Consider the following 15,143-nt stretch of genomic DNA (forward strand, 5'->3'; position numbering starts at 1 on the left):
GTTTCTACTTACTTGGAGTCAGCGGTGTATTCAGAAATTCGGTTTGGTGGGGATTTGGTGAAAATCTAACTTACTGTCCAAATGGCATAATTATGAAACCACCATCTTTGAAGTTTTAAAATCATGGAGAATCAGTTTTTCAAAAAATTGTAACAGAAATTCTGTTTTAGCGAATTTGTTGAGACTTTCATTTAAAACAACTTTATTGTACGCATAAATACAACGTATTTGGAGTATACCGATTTATAAAATGATATTTACTAAGTGTTCCTTAATCTAGTTTTTTTTTTTAAATAACTTTCTATTGTGAGCTTCACAATCTCAAGCTTTGGATAAAAAGTAAATTTTGTCGTTTATAAACAATAGAAGAGATTTATCATAAACAGTAAAATCATAATAATTTAATTTACAATTAAATAGAAATAGCCTAAAATATATTAATACCTTGAACACATGGAGCCTTCATGTCTTCAACAAAGTGGTTTGTAATAGCACTCCCCAAAATTTTGCTGAAGACATTAAGTCTGGAACTATATTTGTTTGAAGAGTAAATTCACCATAAATACTTCTTGGAGGATATAACGCCAAAATTATTTTATCAAATGATGTGCTGTTTAACGTTTGTAAAATTCATCGAAGATACTAAACGTGCGAAATTGGCGGAACGGAAAACACCATTTTTCATAAATTCTCCTACTTTTGGAAGGTGGTTTTCTCGTTATTAAATCTATATCGTTTTCGTCTCAACTCGACGCATTCCCAAAATAAAAATATTTTCAGCAAATGTTGAAAGTTATCCAATTTTACGGTGAGCAGTTCTAAGTTTCATACACATTAAAGCAATTCCAGATTTGCTTCCTATTGAAAAAGGACCTAATCCATATTACAGTACACCCCTTCAAAACTGAACTTAGTATGATAGGAAATTATGATTATAATTATGATTATGATTGATTGATTTCAGAACTCTGGAATGAGTTTCTATTGGAATGTTTTTAGGCAAGTATATGGTATTGATGTTATTAGACAACTGTGTGATCAAGACCAATAGATCAGTTACAGATCAGGCCGCATTCCCACAATTTTTCAAAGGCCTTCATGATGTTTCAAACAATACGTTGTCAATGTACTGATCAGATAATTATCATTGTAAAATTGAATTAAATCAGTCAGCATCAATAAATTTTTAACTTCAATCCATTTTTTTTTGTTGGGTGGGGTGTGGTTAAACCCCAAAGCATCCTCTTGGTTACACCACTGCTTGGAGTTATTCATTTCGCTTTTCATTTTCCGAGATATGTTTCAGATCGATCAGATGTTCATAAGTCAGAAGGTTTGCCCAAATGAAAATTTTTGCACCAATAAGTGATCAAGTTCCATCTAGACAACTAGAAATTTTTTGGTAGTTATTCTAGCAATTGTAGATAGAAAAATGAAATACGAAATTCGTTTTATCGAAATAATATTTGGCACATTTAAATGGATTATTACTATATTGAACAATAAATAGGTGAGAAAGGGTAACCAACAAACAACAAGGCATAACTTTTAAAGTATTCGAAATATGTATGTGATGTCATGGATTAATCAGTAAAATAACAATACCAAAAGAAAGGGCATATTGCATGCTTTGAATTCTCCGAAGATACTATTGACCAAAAATTATCCGTTTTGGCGCTGATAATCCATTGAATGTTTTTGGTCTTATTTTTGACTATGGGAAATGATAAAAATCTTTCGTCCGCATTTAATGTTAAATATCTCTTTTGATAATAGTATCAACAATTTATAGTTCGTTCGAAAAAAACTGCTGGCAAAAAACAAACATTTAGTTCCGAGCGTCTCTAGTTGTCCTTCAACTAGTCGTGGCTCTTCGTCGTCATCGCAGGTGCGCTTGCCTGACGTAAAACTTGCGGTCTTTAGTGGAAATTTGGATAGCTGGTGAAATTTCCACGATTTATTCGTTTCGCTTGTCCACTCTTCGGTAGAACTTTCAAACATTTAGAAGTTTTACTATTTGCGTTCGTCATTGTCGGGTGACGCTTTGAAGCTAATTCAAACCATTCCACTCAGCGCAAACTATTACGTGGTGGCTTGTAATTTGCTGATCGAACATTTTCAAAACCCTGCGCGGTTAAAGCAGTCATATGTCGATGCGTTTTTCGAGTTCCCTTCGCTGAAAAAAGAGCCTGCTTCGGAGTTGCATTCACTGGTGGAGAAATTCGAGGCCAACGTCAAGGTTCTTCAGCAGTTGGGGGAGATGGTCCAATGCTGGGACATCCTGCTGATTCGGATGCTGAATATTCGCCTCGACCCGACAACGAGAAAGGACTGGGAGGAACTTTCAACGACGAAGGATGCCATCTCGTTCAAGGACTTGACCTCATTCATCCAACGTAGGGTCACCGTTCTGCAGAACATCCAGGGCAGTACGGTAGATGTCCCTACTTCCGGCCAAGTGAAGAATCCGTCTCAACGACCAGTCGTAAGGAACAATGGTGCACCGTTCAACGCAAGGAAGTGCATCGTCTGCAACAATCATTATCCACTCTACCAGTGTGCGACGTTTTCAAAGATGGGTCCGGAGGATAAAGAGAAGGAAGTTCGTCGCAATCATCTCTGTCGGAACTGCTTGCGTAAGGGGCATCAAGCAAAGGACTGTTCGTCAACGAGCACCTGCCGCAATTGTCGAGGTAAGTATCATACTCAGCTTTGTTCCAGTCAACAACCAACCAGCTCAGGTCAGAAGACAACCAACTACGCAGATGAAAGGTCTACGCCTGCTGCATCTACCAGCAATCCACCCACTGCATCTGTGTCAGCCACCATCGAACCTGCTAGCTTCGCTTCCGTTAGTCAAGGACGGAAGGCAAATCTACTTGCTACAGCTGTAGTCATCGTTGTCGACGACAGTGGAAGCGGTCACACAGCACGTGCGCTGCTAGATTCCGGTAGCGAATGCTCTTTCGTTACCGAATCATTCTCCCAGCGAATCAAAGCGCAAAGGAAGAAGGTCCATCTTCCGAGCGCTGGCATTGGTCAGTCGTCATTGCATGCCCGGCACAAATTATTCTCAACGATTCGCTCTCGCACAGCAAGATATTCGACCAATTTGGAATTTTTAGTTCTGCCCAGAATTACCATCGATCTGCCGTCGACTTCCGTTGATACTTCGGCCTGGGAGATTCCGCCGAGTATACAGCTAGCTGATCCGTCATTCTGCAGCACCAACCCAATCGATCTCATCTTGGGAGCAGAAATTTTCTTTGACTTGTTCAAGGTTTCTGGTCGAATTCCGCTTGGCGACAACCTTCCGGTACTCGTGAACTCCGTTCTTGGCTGAGTAGTGTCGGGAAGGTCTTCTCATGGTCAACCGATTGCTCCAATCGTCGCAAATGTCGCCACCGTCAACGACGTGCACCGTCTAATGGAAAGGTTTTGGTCCATCGAGGAAGACAACGCCTGTCCGTGCTATTCCGTCGAAGAAGCCGCCTGCGAGGAACACTTCCGTCGCACGGTAACCTGCAACACCGAAGGTCAATACATAGTTCGACTGCCACTGAAGCAGGATGTGTTGTCTAGCCTCGTCGACAACCGTCGTACCGCTCTACGTCGTTTTCACCAGCTAGAAGGTCGTCTAATCCTCTGAAAAGATATTCTTTTCACTTACTTTTTAATTCGGACACTTGTGATATTTTATAAGTATACCACACGGCGGTTCGCTTGAGAGTGAATTTTATTTTCATCAAACCTAAGCTATGGGCTGGGTCGCTTCAGTGGCTACGTGACACTTTTTGATATGGTCAGCATAATCGTTGTCGCGCTGTAGACTCGATTATGCTGACGCCTTAATCGAGTCTACAGCGCCATATATGTTTGAATTTAAAAATTTGATATGCTATACATTAAATTTTTAAATGTTATGTTTTATAAGTAATCTAAATAAACATTCTTTGTATGTTGTATTATTAGTACTACATCAAAATATGGAAAATAAAAATATATATAAAAATAGAAGTTTGCAAACATACTATTTTATCTTATTATTATTAATCTATTATATTATTAATAACAATTATTCCTATCTACCACACGTCCTATATTCAACGTATGTTATAATTTATTGCTATGTATTTAGAGAATTTATGAATTGTATATATTTTTATCTTTCAATATTTTCTCTCTTACTTCTTGTTGTGATAATTGTAATTTAAATTTAAGTTGTTTTACATAATCTTCAATATTATACAATGGATCTATTTTCTCAATTTCTTACAAGTTTGAAGGTAGGTACATAATTTTCTATCGACAAGTTCGTATGGTGTCTTATTTGTGGTAGTGTGTACAGTTGTGTTAAATGCAAATTGATAATACTTAATCCAAGTATTCCTTTCTTGTGGTGAATTTCCGCAATATATACGTAGGAAATTCCCTAAATTTTTGTGCGAATTTTCTAATCCACCGATTGTTTGTTGGTGATATGCTGTCGAATTTAGTTTATCAATTTTTAATAATTTGCATACTTCCGAGAATAATTTCGACATGAATTCCGTTCATCTGTCAGTAGTTATTTTCATGGGTACGCCATTATTTAGAATAATAGTTTCAACAAATGCCCTTGCGACTGTTTCTGTGGATTTTTTTTTTGATTGCGGTTGCTGTGACATATTTTGTTAGATCGCATTGTGACGTCAATACATATTGGTGACCTTCTGGGTTTGGTAGTAAAGGTCCAACCAAATCTAAATATACTGTTTCAGAAGCTGTTGAAGCGGTTGTTGTTATAATCATTGGCGTTCTTTTTTGATTTATAATTTTGTTCGTTTGACAAGGTTCACATCTCTTTATGTATTCTTCAATATCTTTTTTCATAATTGTCCAATAAAATCTTTGTTTGATTGCTCGTAATGTCCTCTCTATTCCTGCATGTCCTGCCGTTGGAAGTGTGTGGTAATCATTTATAATTAATTTTTTCTGCATATTGTCGTCGACGTATTTTAACTCTTTTTTCAATAAGTATATAGGTGACATGCCCTTGGTAAGATCATTCATATGAATTTCATTATAAAATTTTAGCGCTTTTTCATCTCTTTTCGTAATAATGAGCTCATTGATTTTATGTTCCACACAAATTTTCTTTAGCGTTTGCATTGTCCGCCGTAGCTGAACTAATGTTTTCGCTGGTTTTATTATAATTGCATTTTTATGTAATGCGATTTTCCCTTCCGGCATTCCATGAACATCATCTATCACCATTTCCATCGTTTTACTAATTTCAAGTTGCTGGCCAGGCATCTTATCGTTAGTGTTAGTTGGTGAATGGTTTATATCTGATGTGTTATTCTATTCTCTTGTTGTTATTAGGACTTCTTGTTCAATCTTTTTATGTAAGTCTTTCAATTCCTTAATGGACATCAGTGATAATGCATCCGCAACAGCGTTATCTTTTCCTTTTTTGCAAATTATTTTAAAATTGTATTCTTCCAGTGTAAGTCTAAATTTTATTAGTCTACTGGAAGGATTGTTCAGACTAAATAAGTAAACTAGCGGTCTGTGGTCCGTAAACACTTCAAATCTTCTGCCATATAAATAAGAATGCAAGTGTTTTATAGCCCAGACCACTGCTAAAAGTTCTTTCTCTATCGTGGAATAATTTTGTTCTGCTGGATTCAATGCCTTACTTGCGTATGCAACAGGTTTTCCTGTTCTATTCGATAGTACAGCTCCTATAGCATAGCCAGAGGCGTCATAATGCAAATTAAAAATATTTCCTTCTGAAAAATCAGAGTATTCCAATACAGGTGGGTTTATGAAATGCTGCTTTAAAGTGTCAAAAGCTTTCTGACATTCGCAATTCCACTTGAAAGTAGCGTTTTTTCTTGTCAAAATGTTAAGTGGTCGGCAGATTTGGATATGGAATATGTTTTCTATAATATTTTGCGAAGGCAACGAAGCGTTTGACTTCGTCTGCTGTAGTTGGTATCTGCCAGTTTTTAACTGCTTCTATCTTTGCTGGATCCGGTTTTATACCTTCGGATGATATCAAATGACCTAAATAAATTAATTCTTTTTGTAAAAATTACATTTTGATGGGTTTAATTTTAGGTTAACTATACTCAATCTTTCAATTACTGCCATTAGATTTCTGTTGTGTTCAGGAAGAGTTTTTCCAAAAATAATTATGTCATCTAAATAGATTAAACACATGTCCGTAAGACCAGACATTGCCACTGTCATCAATCGTGAAAAAGACGGCTTATTTTCAGTCCCATCGGCAATCTTTTCATTTGGTATTGTCCTGTCCCAGTTGAAAAAGCTGTGATTGGACGATCTTCTTTTTTTATTTCACACTGATAATAACCTTGTGAGAGGTCTAAATGTGAAAAATACTGAGCTCCTGCTAAAGAGTCAATTGCATCTTCGATATTCGGTAATGGGAATTTATCATCTTGCAGTACTTGATTTATTTTTCTAAAATCAATTACTAATCTCCATTTATTTATTATCTCCACTAGATTTTTTGGGTACTACCAGAATTGGACTATTGCATTCTGATATGGCATCTTCTATTATATCGTCTTTTTTCATTTGTTCAATTTGTTTATCTATTTCTTCCTTATTACAATGAGGTAGTCTATGTGGTTTGGTATATGCAGGATGTGTATTTGGTTTAACGCTTATTGTTGGTTGAGTTTGTCATTTTTTAAGCAAAAAATATCAGAGTACTTCGCACATATTTTCATAATATTGCTTTTTTTCTTCTCCATTTAAATGATTCAATGGTACTTCATTCAGAAGTTCCTCGACACGTTTAACGTTATGTCGTGCTACTTCCTTCGTGTTTAATATCATATAATTTCTAGCTGGTTTTATGTTAAGTTTCAAGTTGTCTAATGTTATATCGGAGTTCCTTAACTTCATAATTATAACGCGTATTTTTCCATCTCTAACTCTTGCTAAAGAATTAGCTATATAGACAGATAGTTCGCATTCTTGACTCAGTATAATAACTTCTTCATTGTTCTGATTTTCGCATTCTAGATATGTTATAATTTCAATTCTAGGTGGTAAATTGACCGAGATAGAACTATTTTGGGATAATGGTATATTCAAAATTTTATTATCTCGTTGAAGCATTAGAAGGTATTTCTGAAAATCAATTTTTGCACCGTATTTTTTAAGAAAATCAGAAATTCACGGTAGGCTCGGTACAATATGTAATCTCATTTGACAAATAGTATCTCCAAATTTTAAGTAAGTGTTGATGTATCCAATGGACTGCGATGTTTCATTGATTCCTCGTATCCTTATTTTTTCTTCCTGGTAAATATGTATATTTCTTGGAACATATTGTTGATCAAGGATGCTACAAGATGCACCAGTATCAACAATAAATTTTAAATTTACATTAGCAAATAAGAAATTTGCTTGACCCCAGGAGGGAACTTCAGTCTCAGAACCCCGTAATACATGAGGTTCCATAGTACCGGGCCTAGGATCGAGCCCTGCGGGACTCCGGCGGTAATCGGAACCCTTTTCTGACCGGCATCGGTCTCGTATAGCAGTACGCGGTTTTAAAAGTAACTTTCCCAGATCCGGTACAGACCCACCGGTAGGCTAAGCCGGTGTAACGAGAGCGCGATGGCATCCCAGCTTGCGCTGTTGAATGCGTTCTTCACGTCAAGTGTCACTAACGCGCAGTATCGAATACCTCGCCTTTTCCGTTGGATTGCTATCTCGGCAGTATTTATCACTGAGTTGAGAGCGTCCACTGTGGACTTACCCTTCCGAAAGCCAAACTGGTTGTTTGACAGACCGTCCGTACCTTCCGCGTACGGGGTTAGCCTGTTGAGGATGATCCTCTCAAGCAGTTTGCCAGTCGTGTCGATCAGACAGATTGGTCTGTACGCCGATGGGTCGCCTGGCGGCTTCCCGGGCTTCGGCAACAGCACCAATTTCTGCCTTTTCCATCTATCGGGGAAACGGCACTCGTCAAGGCATCTCTGCATAGCTAGCCTGAACATGTTCGGGTTCGCTATGATCGCTGCCTTGAGAGCGTTGTTTGGAACTCCATCCGGCCCTGGAGCTTTGTTCATTGCTAGCGATTTAGCCACTGCGAGAAGTTCTTCATTCGTCACTGGAGCCACCATTTCGGCCGTGCCCGCGCTGTCTCGTAGTGCAGGTGGCCAGGGCCTTGTGGCTCGAGACGGGAAGAGTACTTCGATAATCGTTGCCAACCGGTCCGGAGACCGTTCTGGGGGTGAGGTCTTGGCCATCACAATCCTGTAGGCGTCACCCCACGGATTCGCGCTGGCACTCTCACACAGGTTGTCGAAACACGCCCTCTTGCTGCTTTTAATGGCCTTGTTAAGGGCCAATTTCGCAGCGCGAAACCCTCCATTCCATGCCTGGAGCCAGACTCGGGCTGGCAAATGTTACGTCAATCCACGCCTCCACTCCGTTTCTACGAGATGTACTAGCGGAGCCATTATTAGCTAGCACAGTATCGAGTTTCGCAAGCGCCTCCATTAGCGCTTGACCCCTGCTATTTGTACAGCGGCTGCCCCACTCCACTGCCCAAGCGTTAAAGTCTCCCGCTATGACTACCGGTTTCCGGCCCACTAGGTCCGACGAGAGCCTGTCGATCATCTGGTTGAACTGTTCTATTAGCCACCTTGCTGGGGCGTGGCAGCTGCAATAGAACACACCATTGATTTTGGCAATCGCCACACCCTCCTGTGTGATAGCGAGCATGATGCCAGTCGGGCTGGTCATTCGGGAAGATGAGGAGTGCTTTGAGCTACGTGGAAATAGGGGAGCCCGCGAGCGCACCAGGGTGACCTCGGTCGCCAGATGGCAGCGTGAGTGGAACAACTCCTCGAAAGGTAGGTGGACCCACCGGCTGATACCTAGCATATCGAGCTGGGTGGGAAGACCCCATGGGGAAGTTCACTTCCACCTGACACAATTCCTGTCAGGCCATGGCTGTTTCCGTCAGTACCTCCACAGGTTCGGGCACGCGGAGGTCCCAGTCTGCCCGGACTGCCCAGGTGTAGATGAAACTGCCGAACACATACTGTTCGTATGTCATCGGTTCGACGTCGAAAGAAGAGCAATGCTTGACGTCTGTGGCTGGGACACAACCCCGGATACCCTTATTCAGCGGATGTGTCAAACGGTGGAGAAGTGGAACGCAGTCTCGGCTGCTACCATCCAGATTGCCAGTAGGCTACAGGTAATCTGGCGAACCGAGCAACAGACGGCGGGCACGGCTAACTAGTGATTGGTTAGCTGGAGCGAAAAAGGCCAAGCGCAAAATAAGAGAGTGAATGGTCTGTTCATGCCGAGGTAGGTTGGCGCAGCGAATGGCAACCGCGTAAGGGGTAAACCCAGCCACCCCGAAGCAAGACAGAAGAGTGAGTGTATAGGCGTATAAGTGGACTGCCTCATGCCAAGACGGGAGGGTCGTAGCGTAGTATGTTGGAACTAAGCTATCGATGCCTCATGGCGTGGCAGAGGAGTGAAAGGGTGAGCATCCAAGTCAGTCTCACATTGCATGTTAAGGGTGAGCATAAAAGTCAGCCTCACAGGTTGGTAGAGGCTAGCACAAAAGTCAGCCTAGCAAGGAATGAAAAAGGTGAGCACAAAAGTCAGCCTCGCATGGTATGTCAGAAGTGGGGCCTAAGAAAAATGTCCCACATGGGATGCCAGAGGGAGTGACAAAGGTACAATAGAGTGGCACGATTGAGAGTGAATCAGGTGATAGGGTGAGCACCCAAGTCAGCCTCACATGGATGGGTAGGGCGAGCACAAAAGTAAGCCTAGCAAGGAATGAGTAAGGTGAGCACACAAGTCAGCCTCGCATGGAACGTAAAAGGTGAGCACAAAAGTCAGCCTCATGTGGGAGTGTTTGAGAGTGAATCAAAGTGTGATTGAGAGAGCACCCAAGTAAGCCTCATACAGGATGTATGATCGCGTGAGTGAGAGTGAATGAGTACATTCAGTACAGCCATCCCCCCAGAAGTAATACCGAGAGGTAGTTCCTGGGAGGAATGATGGCGGAGCCCAATGGAGTTTAGTCGGTATTAATGGCTGGTCACCATTCGAGTCCGACACGCCCCCAGTGCACCCAGTGTTGTGGTAGATTGGACCCTACCGTTAGCACGTGTACTGGGCTAGGACATAAAGGTCTTCTCCATTGTAAAAAAAAAAAAAAAAACACCCTCGGCGGAGGAGTGTATTATCTCTTGAACCGGGAACCGTCCCGTTGTACAGATTGCCACCATTCCAGACCCGTCCGACACCCAATTGCCGTTGCCGGCAGGGATGCGATACGGGTCTGATAAGAGGGCGGCATCTGTCCTCGACTCCGAGACCGACTGCCACAGCAGCTGTTGGGCTGCTGCACAATGGTTAAGATTTAGCTGTGTGACGTTCACGGCTTCTTCTTATTTGCCTCACCGAAGGGACACGAAGGTCGGCCCATAGCATGTTTATGGGCTTGCTTCTTAGCGGTGCAGATTGGGCACTTGTACGCCTTAGTGCAGCCCCGCTCTTTATGCCCCTCCTCGCCGCAGCGACGACATAGTTTGCTCTTGTCTATGTTTTTGCACTCGTAGGCTTTGTGGCCGGACTCAAGGCACCGATAGCACCTATCCATTGAAGGCGGCTGGGGTATGCTAATTGGGCATACTGACCAGCCGATCTTCAGCTTCCCTTTCTCGGTTACCTTTTTGGCATCCGCCTTCAGTAGCCTGAGGTAGGCTACTTGGGTGCCAGAGGATCCATCTCTAAATCGCTTAGAGGCCCGCTCGATTGTGACGTCGCATTGTTCCTTAACAGCTGCGACGATATCTTCTGCGGTCGTGAACTCGTCCAGATGCTTGCACTGGAGTGTCATTTCCGCCCCTAGCGACCTGATTTGGGCGCCCTCACCAAGGACCTCTTGGGCCAAGGCCTTGTATACCGCACTAGATTGTGCGCCTCGCTTCAGCACCAGAAGCATTTCTCCCGTGTTGGTGCGTCTCACGCTACGCACATCTTGCCCAAGGGCCGAAAGGCTTTCGGCCGCCTTCATCGACTTTAGGACATTAGCGTATTTCTCCTTGTCGGTTTTTAACCACAAGGCCTAGCCTCTGTCCTTGGACTTCTTCGCGGGCCGCGGCACCTCCGGTGTCGGTGCCGGTTTCTTCTTGGTGACCAGCGTCCAGGGGTTTGGGCCCCTCTGCCCCGGTCGCGCCGGGTTGCTGGTACCATCGCTCTGCTCAGCGAGGTCACTCTCGCCCTCGCTTACCTCAGCCAGACGGCGTTTGGCCTTAACGGTTGCACGCCGTGTGGTGTCGGTTTTTGCACCCTCGCCTGGCGACTTCCTAGGGCGCTTCGCGTTCGACGCCGTCTTGCGATTGCCCTTGCCCTTGCCTTTTCCCTTCGAAAGGAACTCGGCCGCCGCTTCGAGCGACGTGGCTGCTCCATAGAACGTGAAGGCCACTGTCTGGGTGCCCGTATCGACCTTCTCTTTTCCCTCCCTCTTGGAGGCCACTGTCTGGGTTTCTCTGTCGGACTTCTTCCGACATTCCACCCTCTTGGCATAAGCCTGCTGTTTCTGTCTTGCGACACGAACAGTTTTTCGGAGTTCCAGGAGACTCTGTTTTAACTCCTTGCTTATGTTTTGCTTTGCGCTAGTGTACTCGATTATTGAATCGAGCTGCTCCACCACTTTGCGCATCGCCGATAATGGCCCGTTCGGTGCGTTGGTAGGGCTATTTCCTACCGTTGCTGGGGGGTCACTGGTGCTTTCAGATGCAGCACTTATCGCTCCACTACTCTCTCCACGGGGGAGGGAGACCTCGCCCAACCACCTCTAGCAAAAGGGTTTGGCACCTCCGACTGTTTATTTTTGTTTTTTGTTGACTCCATGTTTGATCCCACGAGTAGCGCGAGAATAAATGTCCGCCACGCCAGAGCTCCGCATTAAAGTGGTAAGGGACTCTTACTGTGGGGGTTGCCCAGGTACCCCACAGGCTCCGTTAACGATCAAGCATCTTTTTCACCCCCTCGTTCACTCATCCCTCGGCACGGGTCGCTTCACGCCTTGGAATTGGGGTTATGACCTACCTTGCTTTACGTGGTGACCTCGGCCCAGATCATCACAACCATCCTCCTTTACCAGGGCTTTGGACCTGTAGCTCTGGTTCTCAATAGTTCCATCTACGTATATTATTACAGACATGCCAGTATTGAGATCCGTCATTCGCAAGCGGAGTTAATTCGGACACTTGTGATATTTCATAAGTACGGCGGTTCGCTTGAGAGTGAATTTTATTTTCATTAAACCTAAGCTATGGGCTGGGCCGCTTCAGTGGCTACGTGACACTTTTTGATATGGTCAGCATAATCGTTGTCGCGCAGTAGACTCGATTATGCTGACGCCTTCTTTAGTCGCTTCGCGACGGGATGTTTATGTGGAATGCTTATGTTTCCAATAAACGTAGGTTGGTATCCACCACACCGCAATCCTGACCTGCTTCAACAATACCGAGTCTTCGTCGAGGAATACCACGCGCTAGGGCACATGCAGCACTACGAAAATCCTCCGACTCTATGCTACCATCTTCCGCATCACGCTGTAGTGCGCGAAGATAGCACGACAACCAAACTGAGGGTAGTTTTTGATGCGTCGTGTTAAACCCCCAACGGACCATCGCTGAACGACGCGCTTCTAGTTGGACCAACCGTGCAACAAGACCTACGCTCAATTATCGTGCGAACCCGAACACATCCAGTTATGTTCAACGTTCGAGTTGAAGACCGTACCGTACGGTACAGCCAGCGCACCATACCTTGCCCAAGAGTTCTTCAGCAACTAGCCGACGACGAACGCGACAAGTATCCCGAAGCAGCTGAAGTTCTACGCAAGGATTTCTACCTCGATGATCTGTTTTCCGGTGGACGCAACGTAGCAGAAACAATCGTTTTACGCAAGCAGCTCGACGCGCTGTTACTCAAGGGCGGTTTCGAACACCGCAAATGGGCATCCAACGAACACGCAGTACCACAGGATATCCCAGCAGAAAATCGTGCTGTACAAGGGTCAGTCGACTTAGACCGAGATTCACGCATAAAAATGCTTGGACTGCACTGGGAACCGACCAGCTTCGCTACAAAATTCAGCTTCATCCGTCAACAACAGATGCACCGTTTACGAAATGCATTGCACTGTCATATATCGCACGTTTGTTTGATCCGCTTGGACTTGTCAGACCCGTCTTAACAACCGCCAAAATATTCATGCAGACTTTCTGGGCCTTGAAGGACGACGACGGCAAGATTTGGAGCTGGGACAACGAACTACCGACAGCCATCAAAGAACGCTGGCAAGAATACCAATCGCAACTCCACCGGCTGAACGATTTCCGCATCGACCGTTGCAATCTTCTGTCCAATCCCGTATCAGTCCAGCTACATTTCTTCTCCGACGCTTCAGAACACGCATACGGCTCGTGTGTCTACGTCCGCTCGACAGACGCCTCTAGTTCAGTTAAGGTTTGCCTGCTGACTGCGAAATCGAAGGTAGCACCCCTGAAAAAGCAAAGCATTCCCCGACTCGAGCTCTGCGGTGCCCTTCTGTCTGCTGAACTCTACGAGAAGGTGACGTCATCGCTCCAAATACACGCAGATGCGTTCTTTTGGGTCGATTCTACCATCGTGCTGAGTTGTCTAAATTCTTCTCCGTCGACCTGGACAACGTTCGTGGCCAATCGAGGCTCCAAGATTCAGACCGCCACGCAAAACTGCTTTTGGAACCACGTAGCAGGCTAGCAAAACCCAGCAGACCACATTTCCAGAGGAATACCCGCAGAAACCCTTCTACAAAACGATCTTTGGTGGCAAGGATCTCAATGGCTGCAGAGCGATCAACGCGACTGGCCAATACAACAACCGAACGCTAATCAGCCTCCCGAAGTCCTCATAGAAGCAAGAAAAGTACCAGCAGCAGTAACTTCCGCCGCCATCGAACCCTCATTCGTCGACCAGTTCGTCGAAACATTCTCCAATTTCCAGCATATGGTCCGAGTAGCCGCTTACTGTCGACGATTTGGTCAGAACTGTCGGAAAACTTCTACAGCACGAGCGGAATCAGCACATCTTACAGTTGACGAGCAGAAGGACGCAGAAGCGACGATCATCAGACTCATCCAACGGCAAACCTTCAGCCCTCCAACAAGCACAAACTGTATCCGCAAAATCTCGCATCCGTTGGTTTCATCCCTTTAGTGGCGCAGATCAGCTGATTCGCATTGGCGGCAGATTGGGGAAGCAGTACGACAGCAAACATCAAATTCTTCTTCCGGATTCTCATCACTTCTCCGTCCTACTCGTTCGCCACTACCACGAGAAGAATTTACACGCAGCACCCCAACTTCTGCTCAACCTTCTTCGCTTACGATACTGGATAACGGGATGCAGAAGTTTGGCCAAACGAACAGTTCACAAGTGTGTGATTTGCTTTCGAGCGCGTCCCAAACTGCTTGAGCAATTCATGGCTGAACTACCCGCAGCACGAATCACCGCAGTAAGGAAAGCTGTGCATATTGAACTGGTGAGTGACCTAAGCACAGCGAAATTCATCGAAGCACTTCGCAGATTTCGTCGCCCGACGCGGATTGTGCATCGAAATCTACAGCGACAACGGCCGCAATTTCGTAGGAGCAGCCAACGAACTTCGTCAAATAGTGCGAAGCAAGGATCATCAGCAAACAATCGCCCGCGACTGCGCTGATAATGGAATTCGTTGGCATTTCAACCCCCCACGAGCATCACATTTTGGTGACATATGGGAGGCCGCAATAGCATCCGCTCAAAAGCATTTCGTTCGAGTACTTGGAATGCACACGCTCCCCTACGACTCGACGGAAACGCTGCTAGCACAAATCGAGTGCTGCCTCAACTCACGCCCGCTTATGCCACCGTCCGCCGAATCTACCGACTTGGAAGTACTCATACCATAGATGTCACCGATATTCCTTTCAACAGATTTCGACAGTGGTAACAAATTCAAAAAATGTTCCAACAGTTGTGGAAAGGATTGCATTTGGAATATCTGTCAACGCTACAATTCCGTTCGATATGGTGTAATCCACCTG

The 15,143-nt window shown here is 44.4% G+C and overlaps 2 protein-coding genes across 2 annotated transcripts; both read left to right on the top strand.

The window, feature by feature from the left end:
• The first annotated feature begins 2,260 nt into the window (after positions 1–2,260).
• LOC131675811 (uncharacterized) lies at positions 2,261–3,343 on the top strand. Its single transcript, XM_058954957.1, has one exon. It carries the CDS (start codon positions 2,261–2,263, stop codon positions 3,341–3,343), a length of 1,083 nt encoding a protein of 360 aa, XP_058810940.1.
• A 9,441-nt stretch (positions 3,344–12,784) lies between these two features.
• On the top strand, positions 12,785–14,274 carry LOC131675812 (uncharacterized). Its single transcript, XM_058954958.1, has 3 exons — positions 12,785–13,231; positions 13,294–13,813; positions 13,859–14,274. Exons 1-3 carry the CDS (start codon positions 12,785–12,787, stop codon positions 14,272–14,274), a joined length of 1,383 nt encoding a protein of 460 aa, XP_058810941.1.
• The last annotated feature ends 869 nt before the right edge of the window (positions 14,275–15,143 follow it).

The sequence above is a fragment of the Topomyia yanbarensis genome, chromosome 1 (assembly GCF_030247195.1).
Source record: "Topomyia yanbarensis strain Yona2022 chromosome 1, ASM3024719v1, whole genome shotgun sequence".
Classification (NCBI taxonomy): domain Eukaryota; kingdom Metazoa; phylum Arthropoda; class Insecta; order Diptera; family Culicidae; genus Topomyia; species Topomyia yanbarensis.

Coding starts and splice junctions, on each gene's coding strand:
- LOC131675812 (XM_058954958.1), top strand. CDS start 12,785: ATGTTCAACGTTCGAGTTGAAGACCGTACCGTACGGTACAGCCAGCGC. Junction 13,232..13,293: donor TGCACTGTCATATATCGCAC/GTTTGTTTGATC, acceptor ATATTCATGCAG/ACTTTCTGGGCCTTGAAGGA. Junction 13,814..13,858: donor CTTTTGGAACCACGTAGCAG/GCTAGCAAAACC, acceptor GAATACCCGCAG/AAACCCTTCTACAAAACGAT.
- LOC131675811 (XM_058954957.1), top strand. CDS start 2,261: ATGGTCCAATGCTGGGACATCCTGCTGATTCGGATGCTGAATATTCGC.